This window comes from Centropristis striata, chromosome 22, assembly GCF_030273125.1.
Source record: "Centropristis striata isolate RG_2023a ecotype Rhode Island chromosome 22, C.striata_1.0, whole genome shotgun sequence".
Taxonomy (NCBI): Eukaryota; Metazoa; Chordata; class Actinopteri; order Perciformes; family Serranidae; genus Centropristis; species Centropristis striata.
In genome coordinates, this window is record NC_081538.1 from 4,762,397 (window position 1) to 4,777,579 (window position 15,183).

The following is a 15,183-nucleotide window of genomic DNA, read 5'->3' on the forward strand; positions in this document are numbered from 1 at the left end:
TCTGTTCATGCAAGTATTGAGCAAACAGGGGGCACAAGATGGGACAATTTACAGGGATCTGCTATGGACTCATGGGATCCATGCCTGGGACAGTTTTCACATAAAACCTAAAATAGTGATATGCTGTTTTTAGTTTGGACTGGCAGACACAGTCATGCAAAGGCAGACACACAAAAAGCGCATTATCTTTATTTTAGAAACAGAGATCTACATTAAAAAAACGTAAGAAAAAAGAGGGAGAGGTCTTGAGGTTTGTGTGGAAATCTCCCTATCTTTATCACCAAAATGGGACTATTAAAAAGTAAGGGAGGAGGAGAGAGGGAAGAGGAAATGGCGTTGTAATGAATGTGGTGCCACAGCTGCCATCATTTAGAGTCTTTATCTTTCACTTTTATTGGAGGTGGAGAAGAGAAAGGCCTCAGAGAAAGAGGAGGGGAGGGACTGTCTGAGACAACAAGGAATAACACAATTCTTTGCTTATTATATATTTTCAACTCAAAACAATTATGCACTGATAACACTGAAGCAGTTAACAGAATGTTACGCTTTAGCCATAATGTTTCTGTTTAACAGCCATGTCAGGCAAAAAAATGAATTTTTCTGTTATTTTTAAGCTTATTCTAAGGTAAATTCACCTGTTGATTTAAACAGGCAATAAACATTCATCTCTCCATACATGCAATATGCATAGAGAGTGAGAGAACAGCCTTACAGGATGATGCCTTGAGCTGCTGGGCTTCAGTGCCTTGCTCAAGGGCACCTAAGCAGTGTCCAAGAGGCAAACTGGCAACTTTCTGGTTCCCAAGCCAAGTCCCCATGGATTGAGCTACTGCTGCCCCCAATTATTATCATATTATTATAATATTTTATAAAGTTTTAACAGGCAAATAAAACTGCAAAAGTCCAAACAAGTATCAACAGCTAACATGATCACCTCAATCAATACACTAGTTGAGCTTTGTTGTGCAGTGGTGCAGAAGTGGCTTCATGTTCCATACCGACCACAATCCATTATCTCTTCCATGTGGCTTTAAAAAAAACTGAAATATGGCAAACACAAAAGAACAATAACAACCTGCCCAGTACTAATCAATGTTAGACTTTGTTAGATCTATTCAATTTAAATACCCTGATTCCAATTTTATATTTGTGACATTTCAAAGTTTAAAACTGTATAAAACAGGAGAAATAAAAGAGGGAGAAGCAGAGAAACTACTCAGATAAAAAGACATTTTTTTATCCCCCATGTTTAAGGTTCATTTTCAGTTAAACTGGAGCCCTGCAGCAGGGAGGAATTAGTACAAAATGGCTCCAAAATATGGAACCAATGGAGCAGAAACCAAACATCACTCTGAGCTGCTGGTAACTTTGGAGTTGGAAAGCACCCATGTTTCTAACAGAAATGGTAACTGGGGTATTCCTTGTTTCCTCTGGGAGCTGAAAAGGGGAACAGCATTTATAATTTCCAAATAATGACTCCCCAGGCTCCAGCATGGCTGGAACTTGTTGTACTGCATAAAAACTTGCAAGGGATTTTAAGTTTCCCATCTGTATAGAGGGGCCTCCTAATGTTTTAGACCAGATAAGATACAGTAGTAAATCATATTAATCTCTGTCTGTTTAAATATACAACACATACTTCATCACACTCACACATCCTATTGGTAAATAAACTAATAAATGCATAAAATTCTACCATAGATATTCACACTTCCACATCCACACACATCTAGATCCTTTTCTGGAGGCACCGTGAGTGGCTGAATTCCACTGTGACTATTCAGAGGTGCACAAACACACACACACAAACACACACACACACACACACACTGTCACACACCACCATCACTACAAGGAAACACAGGCCGACATTGTTTAGATAAGTGAACGTACAGATAGATGCTGATCGTTCCTCTCCGTCTATAAATAGACAGTCCTAGCAACCAGCAGAGTAGCACCCAAAGGAACAGCATGTTAACTTGATCCTCTACAGCAGAAATGATGGGGAGAGGACGGGAGAGGCAGGAGGACATATGGAGATTCAAGAACAAACACCAGACAATATTCAGAGTTATATATGGGTAATGGAATCTTTATAAGACAGTAAACGGGGGTTATTCCCTCCATTTAATGGACTTCAACATAATGGATCCAAAGGCAAACATAGAAGCCAGTTTTGAGGTAAAATGTGAACAAACCAAAGAACACCAGAAATAAAGGTAAACAAACAGGTTGTTTGAGATACAGTGTCTATAAAGTGTATGCAAACCCAAAGACGCATTCGTTATTCACCTTCTTTAATTGGAAGCATTTAAAGTATCACTGGTGCTGCCCAATATTTTTAGAAGTCACATTATAAGATAAAAGGACATCACCTCTATCTCGTCAGGGGGCTGCAATTCACTGTAGTATAACTACACCTATATCTGGAGGCAGCTTCTGATGAGTCAGAAGTAAAAGCCAGCCCATAAAGTCAAAGCATCACTCCAAGCACCTCCATGAAGAAGTGATTGAAAAGAACAGATCAGGGGATGGATACAAGACAATTTCCAGGTCACTGAACATCCCTTAGAGTACAATCAATTATCTAGGAATCCAAAGTGTACAGCATCAGCTGTCAATCTGTCTGGTTAAGCTTTGGCACTTAGAACTACTTGGTTAAGAGCAGGAAAACATCACTGATATAGTAAAAAAAGAAACCATTGTAGACAGGATGCTAACTAGGGCTGGTTATTGTTTAAAAAAAAATGAAATACCAGTACCATTAAAGTGATACCATTTATTTGCCCTAACAATAACTACAATTGCATATGTTGAAGTCTGTACCTCAAAAAACAATCCCCCTAGCCTAATGAGGAGCAGTTCCCAAACCTTTTCAGCAGGGCCCCTCTTTTGTTAACCTGAGGCTGTCAGATGGTCCGTTACACAAAACCATCTGAGAAGCCATCATTGGAAACGGTTTGGAAAAGGGCAGACACTTTCAAAAAGTACCTGGCAGCTGTCCATCACCGTCAAAAACCGTGCTGAAACCACTCAGGAGAAGAGCAAAGGCCTTTAGTGCTGTGCTGTGCTCTTCTTTCTATGAAGAAAAACTCTATGTCTAGCCCCCATTCCAAAAAAGTTTGGATGCTGGATAAAATGTAAATAAAAACACATTGCCTTAAATTAAGAAAGCAGGGTAAGTTTATCAGTTCGTCCATATAATATACTCTCTTTGTACAGTTTTCAATTAGATATATGTTACGAAGGATTAGCAAATATTAAATCTGTTTTTATTTATATTTTAGACAATGGCCCAACTTATTTGGAATAAAGGTTGTAAAAATATTTTTAAGCATGGCCCGCCACACACTGTGGTCTCCCTCGTGCCTCATCATATTTTCTCGTTTTCAGACATTTAGAGTGGTTCATGTTACCTGGCAGTCCTTTTACAAACTTGTCCATATTTTTGTTTTTTATCATTGCAGAACCATGCATCATTCATATTTTTCTTTACCCTGCATGTATCTCCTCTTTTATAACTACAGGCCCCCAAGTTCGGGGACCATTTTTGTAGGGCTTGTTGTAGTGTAAAAATGTCACCCTTCTTTTGTGGATGCTGCAGAAGGAGGCACTCATTCACACAACCACAAGAGGTCTGTTGTTAGAATAATGCACATTTTGAACAAATGACCAATTCTACTGCTTATGGAAAAAGACAAAAACATAAATATGAGATACAGAGAGTAGAGGAGGTATCTGTGTGTGTTGTGATGGGGTCCATTACCCTCTAAAAGGTGATTAATTGACATAAAGGTGCTTGTTTCCCACGCCTACTGCAGCACCAGCAGCTAATTCATCTACCACTAAACACCCTGTCACCTACTGCTGACACACACATGCACACCTCATCACACACAAATGACGACCGTGAACAGCCATGAGCTCAGGTAAACACACGTCCATGACCGACGGGCAAACATGGCCGTCATTATACAAATGTATGCAGACAATATAGAAATCAAATAAACCTGAATGCACACACGCAGCATCACACAAACCTCAATCACTGTGAATCCTATTAAGCCTCATTATTGCTTACGGGATTTAGTGTCAAAAGTGTGTGCTTCTCTGTGTGTCTGTGTGTCTGTGTGTTCTTGCCTCTCCATCAGTCAATGTCTAATCAGGTGTATTGATTAGCTAATTGCTTCGTTATGACAACATTATTCTGTCAATCTGAAAGTATCCATATTGATCTGATTAGATGGAGGAATGAAGGGAGAGCAAGAGGAGAAAGTGATTAAGGAGAGGAAAGGAGGGGAAGGGGAAAGAGAGAGAAACAGATAGAAACAAAACAGCTTTTTTACTCATGCTTCACATAGAGAAAATTAATCTAGTTTCATCTGTTTCCTGAGCTGAACTAGCCAAAGTGCAGCATTTATTTCCTTCCTGAGAGAAGATACTTTCTCACACTTTGGTTCCTACCCTTCCTTTCTCTGCAACCAAGGACAGATGAGGAGCATCACTACGGTTACCATATCCATGACAACCTCTCCCGCTGCTATTATTGGGCATGTCGTCAAGGAGACAGAGCGGCACATTATGGGATGCAGACAGAAATAGAAATCATGTACTGGAAGCAATACAACAGATCTCTGGTATTACATAAGAAAGACCTGTGCAAATCTAGTGAGGGGGCGCCATATTGATTCTAAAACTCAGGCTCAATCATACTTAGGGTTAAGGCGAGACACTACATGCTCTGGTCAATTTGAAGGTTTTGGGCTGTTTTTCTCCCATAACATGTCTTCTTTCAGAATAGTGGAAAGAAAACATTCAAAACAAACATTTAGGTGCATATTTTACTATATTGTCATAACAGAAACATCCCACTCTACTGCACAATATTATATTTTTTAGATGTTCTATGTTGTTGTTGCTATGAATTGGATTCAAAATTGTACCATCAAGTAGTCATTTCCATTAAGAATATGTGAAATCTTTTAGGGCCGCTTTCTCAAAATAAGTGTTTTCTCATGCTCTGACCCAACTTATATACAGACACCAAACTAACAGTTTTATTCCTAACTACAACGTCTTTTTCCCCTAAAATATGACAAAAATATATATTTTTTATGGCTTTTGACGGTATTTCCTGATTAATGAAATGATACAAGGAGATATAAAAAAATGCCCTTCTGTATAAAATAAAATAAAATAAAATAGTGCAAATTCAACAAGTAACAACCTCATTTGTGCATCCAAACATAACATTTCAGAAAATGTATAATGCAAAAAATATTGTCTTAATCTAAATTACGAACTGGGGAAGTTTCATGGTGATATCTATAGGTTACAAATAATACCCTATTCACCTTTAGTGTCTCTTAAAGGGGAAAAATAAAGAGCACCACCTGGATATTGATGCACAGTCATGATGCAGCTTTTCCCTCATTAAAAGACCAAACTTTTATATGAGCCTGTTGTTTGTTTACAAGTGATAAAAAACTGGCAAAAATTGGAAAGATATTAAAACTGCGTGGGTGAGTAAATAAAACCACAAGGGGCTAAGCACAATGTGTCACCCTAAATGACAATCAAAAACAAAAACAAATGACAAGATAACACAAACACCTGAAATATCACAAGGGGCTCCGGGATGAGCTGAATTACAAGAGCTTTGATGCAGGTAATATTTAAAAGCCTCCCGCGGCTCAAACTCGCATTATAAGTAATGAGAGGGTTGCCTCAGTTTGTAGCAGTGGGATACAAAGGTAACACTGTGAGAAATAACGTATAATAGTGTAAGGACAATAGACTTTTTTCACAGCAGACATTTTGACATATCACAGTAGGAAAAGCGCAGGTGTATTTAATATGGTTGCGTTCCCCTTAGGGGAGGTCCTGGTATTGTGCATTGTGGCTTAGTGGAATATCTTACACTTATTGGAACTGAGCCATTGTAATGTTACTAAAGTCAACTGTGCTTTTTCTACTACGACAAATCAAAATATCTGCTGTGAAAAAAATCTTATAGGTCTAATTTATGATTTCCTTGATGCGGAAAACACAGACGGAATCATGACATTTGATAATAAAACTAGAATCATCTGTATAACATGACATACTGTCAAAATGTGGATTCAGTGAATTAAAATCTGGGTTTTCCCGAGCAAAATATAAGCACTTTTTTCACAGTGCCTAAGCTTGATGAAAATCAAAACACTGCTGCTCACACACACACACACACACACACACACACACACACACACACACACACACAGTTGTGTCAAATACGCCCTCTGAGACTGCTAAGTCATCCAACAAACTGAGGATTGAGGAATCTGACACTAACAGCTACATGTAGAGCAGACCGATATCTAAATGACTTCTGTATTGAAGCACTTTCTTAGAAAAACATGCTGCAATGTTGCATCAAATTCAATGATATTCATTAAATTGTAAATATTGTTTTCATCCACCACATAATTAGACACTCTTTCTATTCACAATACGTGCTTGCATTGTAAAACACAGAACTGTGAAAATATTAAATGGAAAATAAATAAAACAGAATCTCAAAAACGTTATATTTACAACATATTTCATAGGGCCCTCGGACAATATTCAAACATTTGGCGAAGTGTCCCACTGGTATGGCAACAAGGTTAGACTGTTAAAGTGTATTTAAGCAAAACAGTCACTGTAGGCAGCTCTGACTAAACACATCATCTAAATGACTAAGATGTCAATATAATAGGAATCTCAAAGCACACTCTGGCAATATTAACCAAGATGGATTCTGGCAGTTTTGGGTTTAATCACCATCTTGATTAATAAGTAAATAAGGTCAATTGTCAAAGTGAACAGATATTGCAAGATGTACTTTTGGCAATGTCAAGGGAAGGCATTTTTTTATGTTATGTTTCATACTGACTCATTGGTAAATAACGAGACAGTTAATGGTGTAATATTTGTGTTATGTGTGTACAAATCAAGAGCTTTACAATATTTACACTGAGAGACACGTTATGGTGCTGCAAAAGAAGTTTAAACTACTTTCCCCTTTCTTCAACACAAAGGACTATTTGTTTTAACTTGTATACTTGTTAATACCATACACATAAACAAAAATGTACAAACACACACACACACACACACAAGATAGATGGTTCCACCGTGTACTTAAGCCTCTAGTCCATCTGCACACTGCTTCCTGTCTGTCAGTTATAAAACTAATTGACCACAGCTGTGGTGGTGGTGGGTAGGTTGTGTTTGTGTGTGTGTGTGTGTGTGTGTTTGTCTGTTGTGTCTTTGCATTAACTAGGGAGGTCACCAGTTGCAGCTTCTCAAATAGCCTTACAGGAATAAAGGAGCTGAAATTTCAAAGGCCAAACTTTTCATTTCATTTCACTGTGTGTGTGTGTGTGTGTGTGTGTGTGTGTGTGTGTGTGTGTGTGTGTGTGTGTGTCAGCATGGCAATGCTTCATGCTGTATACTGTTTCACAACAGCAAAACCAGTGGCATTAAAATTCTCCTCATGCTGCTGACAGACATGGAGAGACAGTGGACTTATTGTTATCCAGTCTAGACTGGCCACTGAGAACATAAATAAATTACACACTAAGAATTACTTTTAAAAAAAAGCAATGCTCCTAAAAGCACACATTACTTATATTACATGATAAAAGTCAGTACTTACACAAAATATTCACTATATTTGCGTTACAACCTAAAACGGCTGTGCTTCCTGCTTTCATTGGGGACTACTTATCCTGGAAGTCAAGGCTTTCAAGATGCATCTGAAGGTGAATTTAAAGTTCTGACTGCCTGAGTTGTATTAATTTGACTTCTTGCTGGTTTATTCATTAGCTCTCCACCTGCAGTTTAAAGTTTTTTGACTTGATTCAAAGGCTGGATAATACAGGTGGGTTTTTTAAACTAATGAATGGCTTAAAGTAGGTAGGAAATTGCCTTAACTTGTTTGATCAGTAACTGCAATGTGATCACTGAGACTTGATCTGCAAAGCCTTACAGGGAAAGTAATGTAATTGCTGTATGTAGGCTTCCTACGGAATTCAGAGAGAGTTAAAGAGCAGCAGAGAGAGTGGGTGATGGACACGAATTAAGATTAAAACAGCTGTCCTCCCTCAGTCCTATTTACTCTTCCACTGACTCATATACCTGCTCTGACACTGAATCATTAAAGGAGAAATCAGAGGGTAGATACACAGCAAAATAAACAATAAACAAATGTTATTTCTCTGCTCACGGATGTACAGTAAGCCCAAAGCAACTTTATGAATAGACAAGGTCATAAAGTACACTTTCCCTGATAGTCCTTTTGCTTGATCCTCTGGCTGTTTTCTATCCAATGTCAGCAAAACTAACTCTCTGATACTAATGAGATTCTCGAAAGCAGCAATTAGCTCCTGCATGGACATGTTGACTGTTACTTGAATAAGTAAATGTGGCAAAAGTATTCTTCGAAAGGAGGAAAGACAGAGTGACAGATGTTAGATGGCCTCACTGGGATTAGTGTCCTCCTCACACTAATACACTGGCATACATCTACAAAAGCTGACACACACACACACACACACACACACAAACAAACAAAAACACACACACATAAATTGCACTGTGATTGACTCGTGATCTGTACCCTGCCTCTCGCCCAATGTCAGCTGGAATTGGCTTATCCTCAAGGATAAGCGGGTATAGCTAATGGATGGATGGATATCGATTTATATAACAGCAGAGTAACACAGTCACTCTCACACACACACACACACACACACACACACCCTGGTAAGCGGCCAGGTTAAGATAATTAGATAAGAGGTTTGGCAAGACACAGTCAGAAAATCAGAGTTTTGCAGCAACAGATGTCTTTGTTTTGTAAGATATTTCTGCTTTACTTTGAAACATATCAAATTATACTACATTTAGTGGCATTTTGGCAACCACAAAATCATTCCTCAATAAAAACAAGTTTTTTCGCCTAAGCCAAAACGTTTCTGTTGCCCACAAGAAAATGATGCTTCGCCTTTGATCAAATCAACTCACATGGCTTTATTTGATACAACTCAAGGGTCCTCAGCCTAAAGAGCTGAAACCCTTCATTTTCTCCAGGCTTTAAAGTGAACAATCATAATCAACAGCTCTGCTGTATCCAAAACCACCAATGATGAGAACACACGATGCTCAAGGAAGATATTATTTAAAGAGATATGTTCTATTTTTATTCCCCACTTCATTTCTTTTTTGTTCCTTATTTCTTTCACCTTCATGAACCAGTCACAGTGTAATACAGCATCCGCTACTATGTACATGACAGCAATTCAAACACACAATGGAATCAGCTGGATATGAGCAAATGACACACTGCTCAGTAATGCTAATTAACAGAAAAATCCTCTGATGAATCAACCACACACCTAATAAAATGTGAGTAAAGATACTACATCCACATGGGAAACACAGGTGTCAGACCACAAGAACAAAGGCTGTCTTACAGGACTGAAAAAAACAAATTAGCCCATAAGCAAAACCAGCAACTAGTGGACTAAACATCAGGTGAGCGTATCTAACTGTAAAGCCGTTTCAATCTTGTAAATTACTCACCAGGTTGGAGTTGGTGGCGTTCGAGTCATCCTCGGGGAAGGGGATGTAGACAGCTAAGGCCACACAGTTGGCGAAAATGGTCATCAGGATGATGATCTCAAATGGTCTGAGAGGAGGGTTAAGGAATATACACACCTGAACAGAGTGCACAAAACACAAGTTTGAAATGTTTCATTGAAGAAAATGTGAATTAGGGACCTTTCAATCTTCTGGTTTAGTGTGAATAAAGCCACATAAATGTAATTTCGTCAGAAGATGGCAGTGAAATGTATTGCTGTAGGGTAATCCAACAATAAAAAAAAAAGAGATTGCTAATCGGACAACTTTGGCCACCCACGACAGAAAATGGAGAGAAGTCTTCAGGAATTGGATTCAATTGGGCAACTTATAATCGATCTTTGGAGTCAGCTCATCCTAACCTGCGGAGAGGAAACAGCTTATCAGTCATGTGAGTTTACAGTTAGTTGTTCGCTACATCAGAACTTATTCAGAAAAATTGTTTCCGTCTCCTGTTTAGCGTATTAAAGCACCTCATGGAAGCATAAAAACTTTAATGCATATTTTCAAAAGTTTTATGCAACTTTGGTGTTTCCATCCAGCTTTACTCACGCAAATTTTTGAAATCCGTTGATGGAAACACGACTACTTACTTGATTACTTTTAACTGACAAATTTGATTAAGAACAGGTCAAAATATAATTCAGTCTAATTGTCGCACATTTTTGCTGCTGGCATTGGGTCTGTTTAAAAATACCATCTATCTAATACTAACTTACTGCAGGTCATAAGTTTAAATTTAAAATTGGAATTGGCTTAGAAAATTGCAATTGGTGCATTTCTATTCTTTTTTTCTCTTTCAGTATGAGTCTGTCCATGCAAACCATACTGTTGTTACTGTTGAACGACGTCTTATTACCCTCAGCTCTATTAAAGACCAGGTCTGCCTGTCCTCAGGTGCCTTTTGGATTCTTCTCCCTTTTTAAAAATATAAATATATACACACTAGCCTCAGGTAGGTTTTCAACGATCCATGAAAACCCCTAGTACACAGTACAAAATAATCCAGACCCTGACTTCTGACCTTCCTGGAAAGAAAAGGTCTTCATATCAGGCATGTTGTTTTAACCAAGAGGTATTTTTAAACAAGCTAATACATCCTTACATAAGCAGAGGTATATATACACACATAGGAGAGTGCACAAGCAGTCTACACACTGAGAGAGATCAAAGCTGGTGAGTTTGCCTTTGCGTTAACAATAAGACATATTGGGTCACTTAGGAACCTCTTTGTGTGTGCAAGGGGGGTTAGAAGAGACAGTGCATGTCCTAATATGGGTGCATCGAGGAGCAAGCCTGTCGCGTGGAAGACGGGATGTGGACGGAGAAAGAGTGAGAGCGAGATGGAATGAGAGAGAGGAGAGACACAGAGTTTTTTATATGGAACGGTCCTTGAGAGGGGAGTGACCTCATTATTTTTGGCCTCAGAGAGAGAGAGAGAGAGCGAGAGATGCAAAGTGAGAGAGAATGGAGAGTGAGGGAGAGAATGTGAAGGAGAGATAAAGGAGGTCTGGTTTTCATCAACACAATTACTAACTGCCACTGCTGTCACCTCCCTCCACCTCCTTTTGCTCTCCCTCTGCTCTCTTCTATCATTCTTTCCTTCCTTCCTTTCTCCCTTCCCCCCTTGGCCACATGTCAAATTAGTCAATATCTTGTAGTATGAACAGTAATGTACTAATGGGTTGTCCTGTCAGAGCCTCAAACCATAAGCAAACTAATGTATACTTTTAGCTGATACTGACATTCAACACATTACATCACATCTTGATTGCAGGTTTTTTGCTGCACTGAATCTGACTTTGCTGGAATTTCTATCCAACACAAGTGCCAAATGTCGCAGGTTGGAAGCCAAACTATAACAAGTGGTAATGGCTGACTAATGGAGGAGAGATGAAACTGTCTTGACAAGTAAATAACATCATTTCAGTTTAAGCAAGTACAAGTAAACGTAAAAACTTTAACAATCATGCACTACCTATAATCGCAGTAGCGATCCTGCTGTGTGTGGCCCCTCCAGAAGCAGACCTGCTATATGTTCTCGAGTTTTAACTACTGATTCAGAAGAAGCCCTGCAGACAGAGAAATAGCGAGAGGGAGAAAAAATATTAAGCTTTTTTTTATGGTAGAATTAATACTTAGTTTATGTTTGGGTTGAGGATTGACCCTTGGACATTATCAGCCAAAAGACCATTCAGCCTGGGACCAAAATGCATCAAAGTTAATCACTCACCCTTGTACCAGGGGCTCATTAAAAACACACTCCAGACATGCGGGGACCCACAGAAAAACAGGCCTGTGACTCATTCTGGGTCCCTGACCCATAATTTAAAAAACCCTTGAGGTCTGCCTCCATCAACATGATAATAAATCTACTGTCTGCTGTGCTGTTGAGAAGGAAACAGCACTGGGGAAATTTAGGGTGGCCTGAGTGAAGAATCAAACCAAGTACCGAGTCTATTAATAATGTACATTAATCAGCATAACAATAGCAAAAAGACATCTCTAACCACATATAAATATTAGTGGTAGGAATTGTGCCCAGAGCTAATTGGGGGGATTGACTCTGACAGCTTTAGAAAAACAGCAATAAATAAAATAAAAATTGAAATCAGCATTGAGTTAGCTCAGCAGGTTTCATCCCTGACGTGATTGGTATTCACCACAGTGCTACTGTCTGAGGCATTTTGGAATTTAACATATACATTCAGCATTTTAACAAGCTAACTGTATGCGCTTACGACAAATTGTCACACTGGGACTGCATCCACATTCACACCGGGATGCTGTTATTTTCTAAAATACTCTGCAGTTCAGCAGTTGCCTCACATAACCACCACATGCAGCTCACAATAACACAGATAACCTCTTATCTAGACAAACCCAAATAAGAAACCAGGGATATACTGATATTATCCGAGAGAGCAAGCTCAACACTCTTCTGTGCTATGCTGAGAATACATTTATCAGCTCCCCTGATTGAGCTGAAAATGCATGCAAATAGTGTAACCCCTCATGTGACCCGATGCAATATATAAGTGGTTAGCTAGGAAACAGAGCGTATGTGTGTGTGTTTGTAAATGCACTCAATGGCACCTTTTCAAAATTACCACTTAGTGTGATTTCATACAGAGAACATGGTAGTTAGCCCCCGCTCTCTCCTTGTCTCTCACGCTGACCTTGCAGTGTGCAGGTAATGCTTAAATGCTATAATTACACAGCATGTGAGAGTGATGTGTCTGTCCTTTATCATCTGTGTGTAAGCATGCGTGTGCGCTCTCCAACGGTGTTTATGTGTGTATGCGTGTGTTCTGTAATCTAAGCGTGCGCGCATGTGTATGTGTGAGCTCAGACAAGCCCCATCGACCTGTTGAGAGCAGTAGCTGTTGTCATGGTAACAGAGGAGGGAGAGAGGAAGATTTCGGATCTGCTATCTCTAGAGACGGAGGTACTCACAGAATACAGGACATACACACAGGAGGCACACACACATACAAACACACACACATATATACGAAGCCTGTGGAATAAAAGATACACATGAATGCATAATACACAGAACAAATGTATACAGTGCAGAGCACAGTCACCCACAGAGTAATGCTCAAACACATGCTGCATTTAAAAGCACTGCAGTGATGAAGGACATCCCAAAGTAGAATGGTTAGATAGACAAGCAGGCAGGAAGACTGACAGTTTGATGGCATTTTTGAAACTAGTGAAGGACAAAATTTACTGCAATTTTCCTATAGTTTTGCTTCATCCCTGTTTTTTTTTCAGAGTGCATCATGTTTACTTCTTCCTCTCTCTGGTGTCTCCCCAAAAGCCCTCTTTATTGTCCCTCGTCTTTCCTTCACTCATCTCATTCCCCCCACCTTTCTCTCTCCGTCACTCTCATCCTCTCCTCGCTTCAGAGCCGTTTGAATGAATGATGCTGGGAATTGTGGGTAATGATCTGAACGCTCATCAGTCATTGGGTGAGATAGTTCCAGTGACCCTGAGGGTTTATGCATGCTTTCTCCCATTAATTTTCTTTTTTTAACAACATAAGCACAGCTGGATGCGATCGTTTTAGCTCCATCATTGACATTTTGATAATACACAAGGTGATCAGAAGGATAATTTGCCTGCATCCGTTGCTTTACCAAATAGAGGGAAAGTAGGCACACTTTAAAAAGGCAGGGCTGTTCCCATGGGAAATGTAGTTGTTTTTAAGAAAATATGTCTTGTTTTGAAATGCATGACATAATGCGCACCATGGTGGGGACTCAAGAGCCTGGCTTATTACATTAAACTGAGCAAAACCATCAAAACAAATGCAAGACCAAATAGAACCAAACAGTCATTTTGTGGTTATTTGATAAATATACAAGGATGTCACCAAGAATTATGCCATCATTTATGACTGGATATTTTTAAAAAAGGAGTACTGCTGTGAGAATATGTTGGCAGCAGGAACCAAGAATTGAAATCCAACAGAAAAATCGTTTCAATCTGTCCTGTTAATTTTTAAAAATGCTAATGTTGTGCCTTAAAAGCCCAATTAGAAGACATGTTTTGGCTTAAAAACAATTTGAATAAAACATATTTTGAGAAACAGTATGACTGTGACATGTGTGGTTCAAAACAAGTTCTGGAGCTTATGATATACATGTGGAAAGAAGTGTGGCGTACGCTAACGACACACAGTATTTTTCCACAGTAGGTTTTCTCATTATAGCCTACAATGTTGTCAACTACATGTTTTAAGCTTGGTTTGTCTGTTTGTCAGCAGAATTACAGAAAAACTACTGCGATTTTCCTGGAACTTGGTGGAAGGATGTAATATGGGCCAAAAAGGAACACAATAAATTTTGAAGCGGACCTGAATCATGTGGTGGATGCACAAAGTACCTTTCACTATAGATTGGGCAGTTGTTGCATTCACGTGGTGTGGGAATAATTGGAAAAAGGACCTTATCGTGATATAGGTGTTAATGAGGCAATACATTGAGACTGTAAGCAAAGCAATATTTTGTAATTTATGTTAATGTTATATTAGGATAAATGTCACTGTATGAAGACCAAACCACCGTATGCATTAGATTAGAGTAAAATAAATGTTTGTTTGCATTTGCATATATTACAGTCCCTGCAACATCCAACATCATGGCACTAATTTTGGTGCAATCAGTCTGCTATAAATTTTTGCATGTAAACTATCAATTAAACGTTCTTGGGAATCAATACATTATTACAAAACATAATATTGTGATACTCTAGTGCAGGGGTGTCAAACTCTGGCCCGCGGGCCAAGATTGACAGAATCAAGAAGAAGTGTAATTTTATTTGGCCTGCGAGGCAATACCAAATTATTACATTATTATTGTAAATTAATGGCATTGATGTGTTTTTTATTTGAAATTTGATTTTGCATGTCTGCACTATTTAGTTATATATTGTATGTTTATAAGCGTTGCTGGTTCCATATTTAATGTTAAAGCAAAACATGTTTGGTATATATTAAAAGGTTTATTTGTT

At 38.8% G+C, this 15,183-nt stretch overlaps 1 protein-coding gene across 1 annotated transcript in view; it reads right to left on the minus strand.

Annotated features, from left to right (window-relative positions):
* Nucleotides 1–15,183, minus strand: part of cacna1c (calcium channel, voltage-dependent, L type, alpha 1C subunit) — a 226,639-nt gene that overhangs the window by 148,749 nt on the left and 62,707 nt on the right. The window contains exon 3 of the mRNA XM_059325882.1: nucleotides 9,607–9,712. Within this exon, the coding sequence (XP_059181865.1) occupies nucleotides 9,607–9,712 (106 nt within the window). The remainder of the gene's footprint in view (nucleotides 1–9,606; nucleotides 9,713–15,183) is intronic.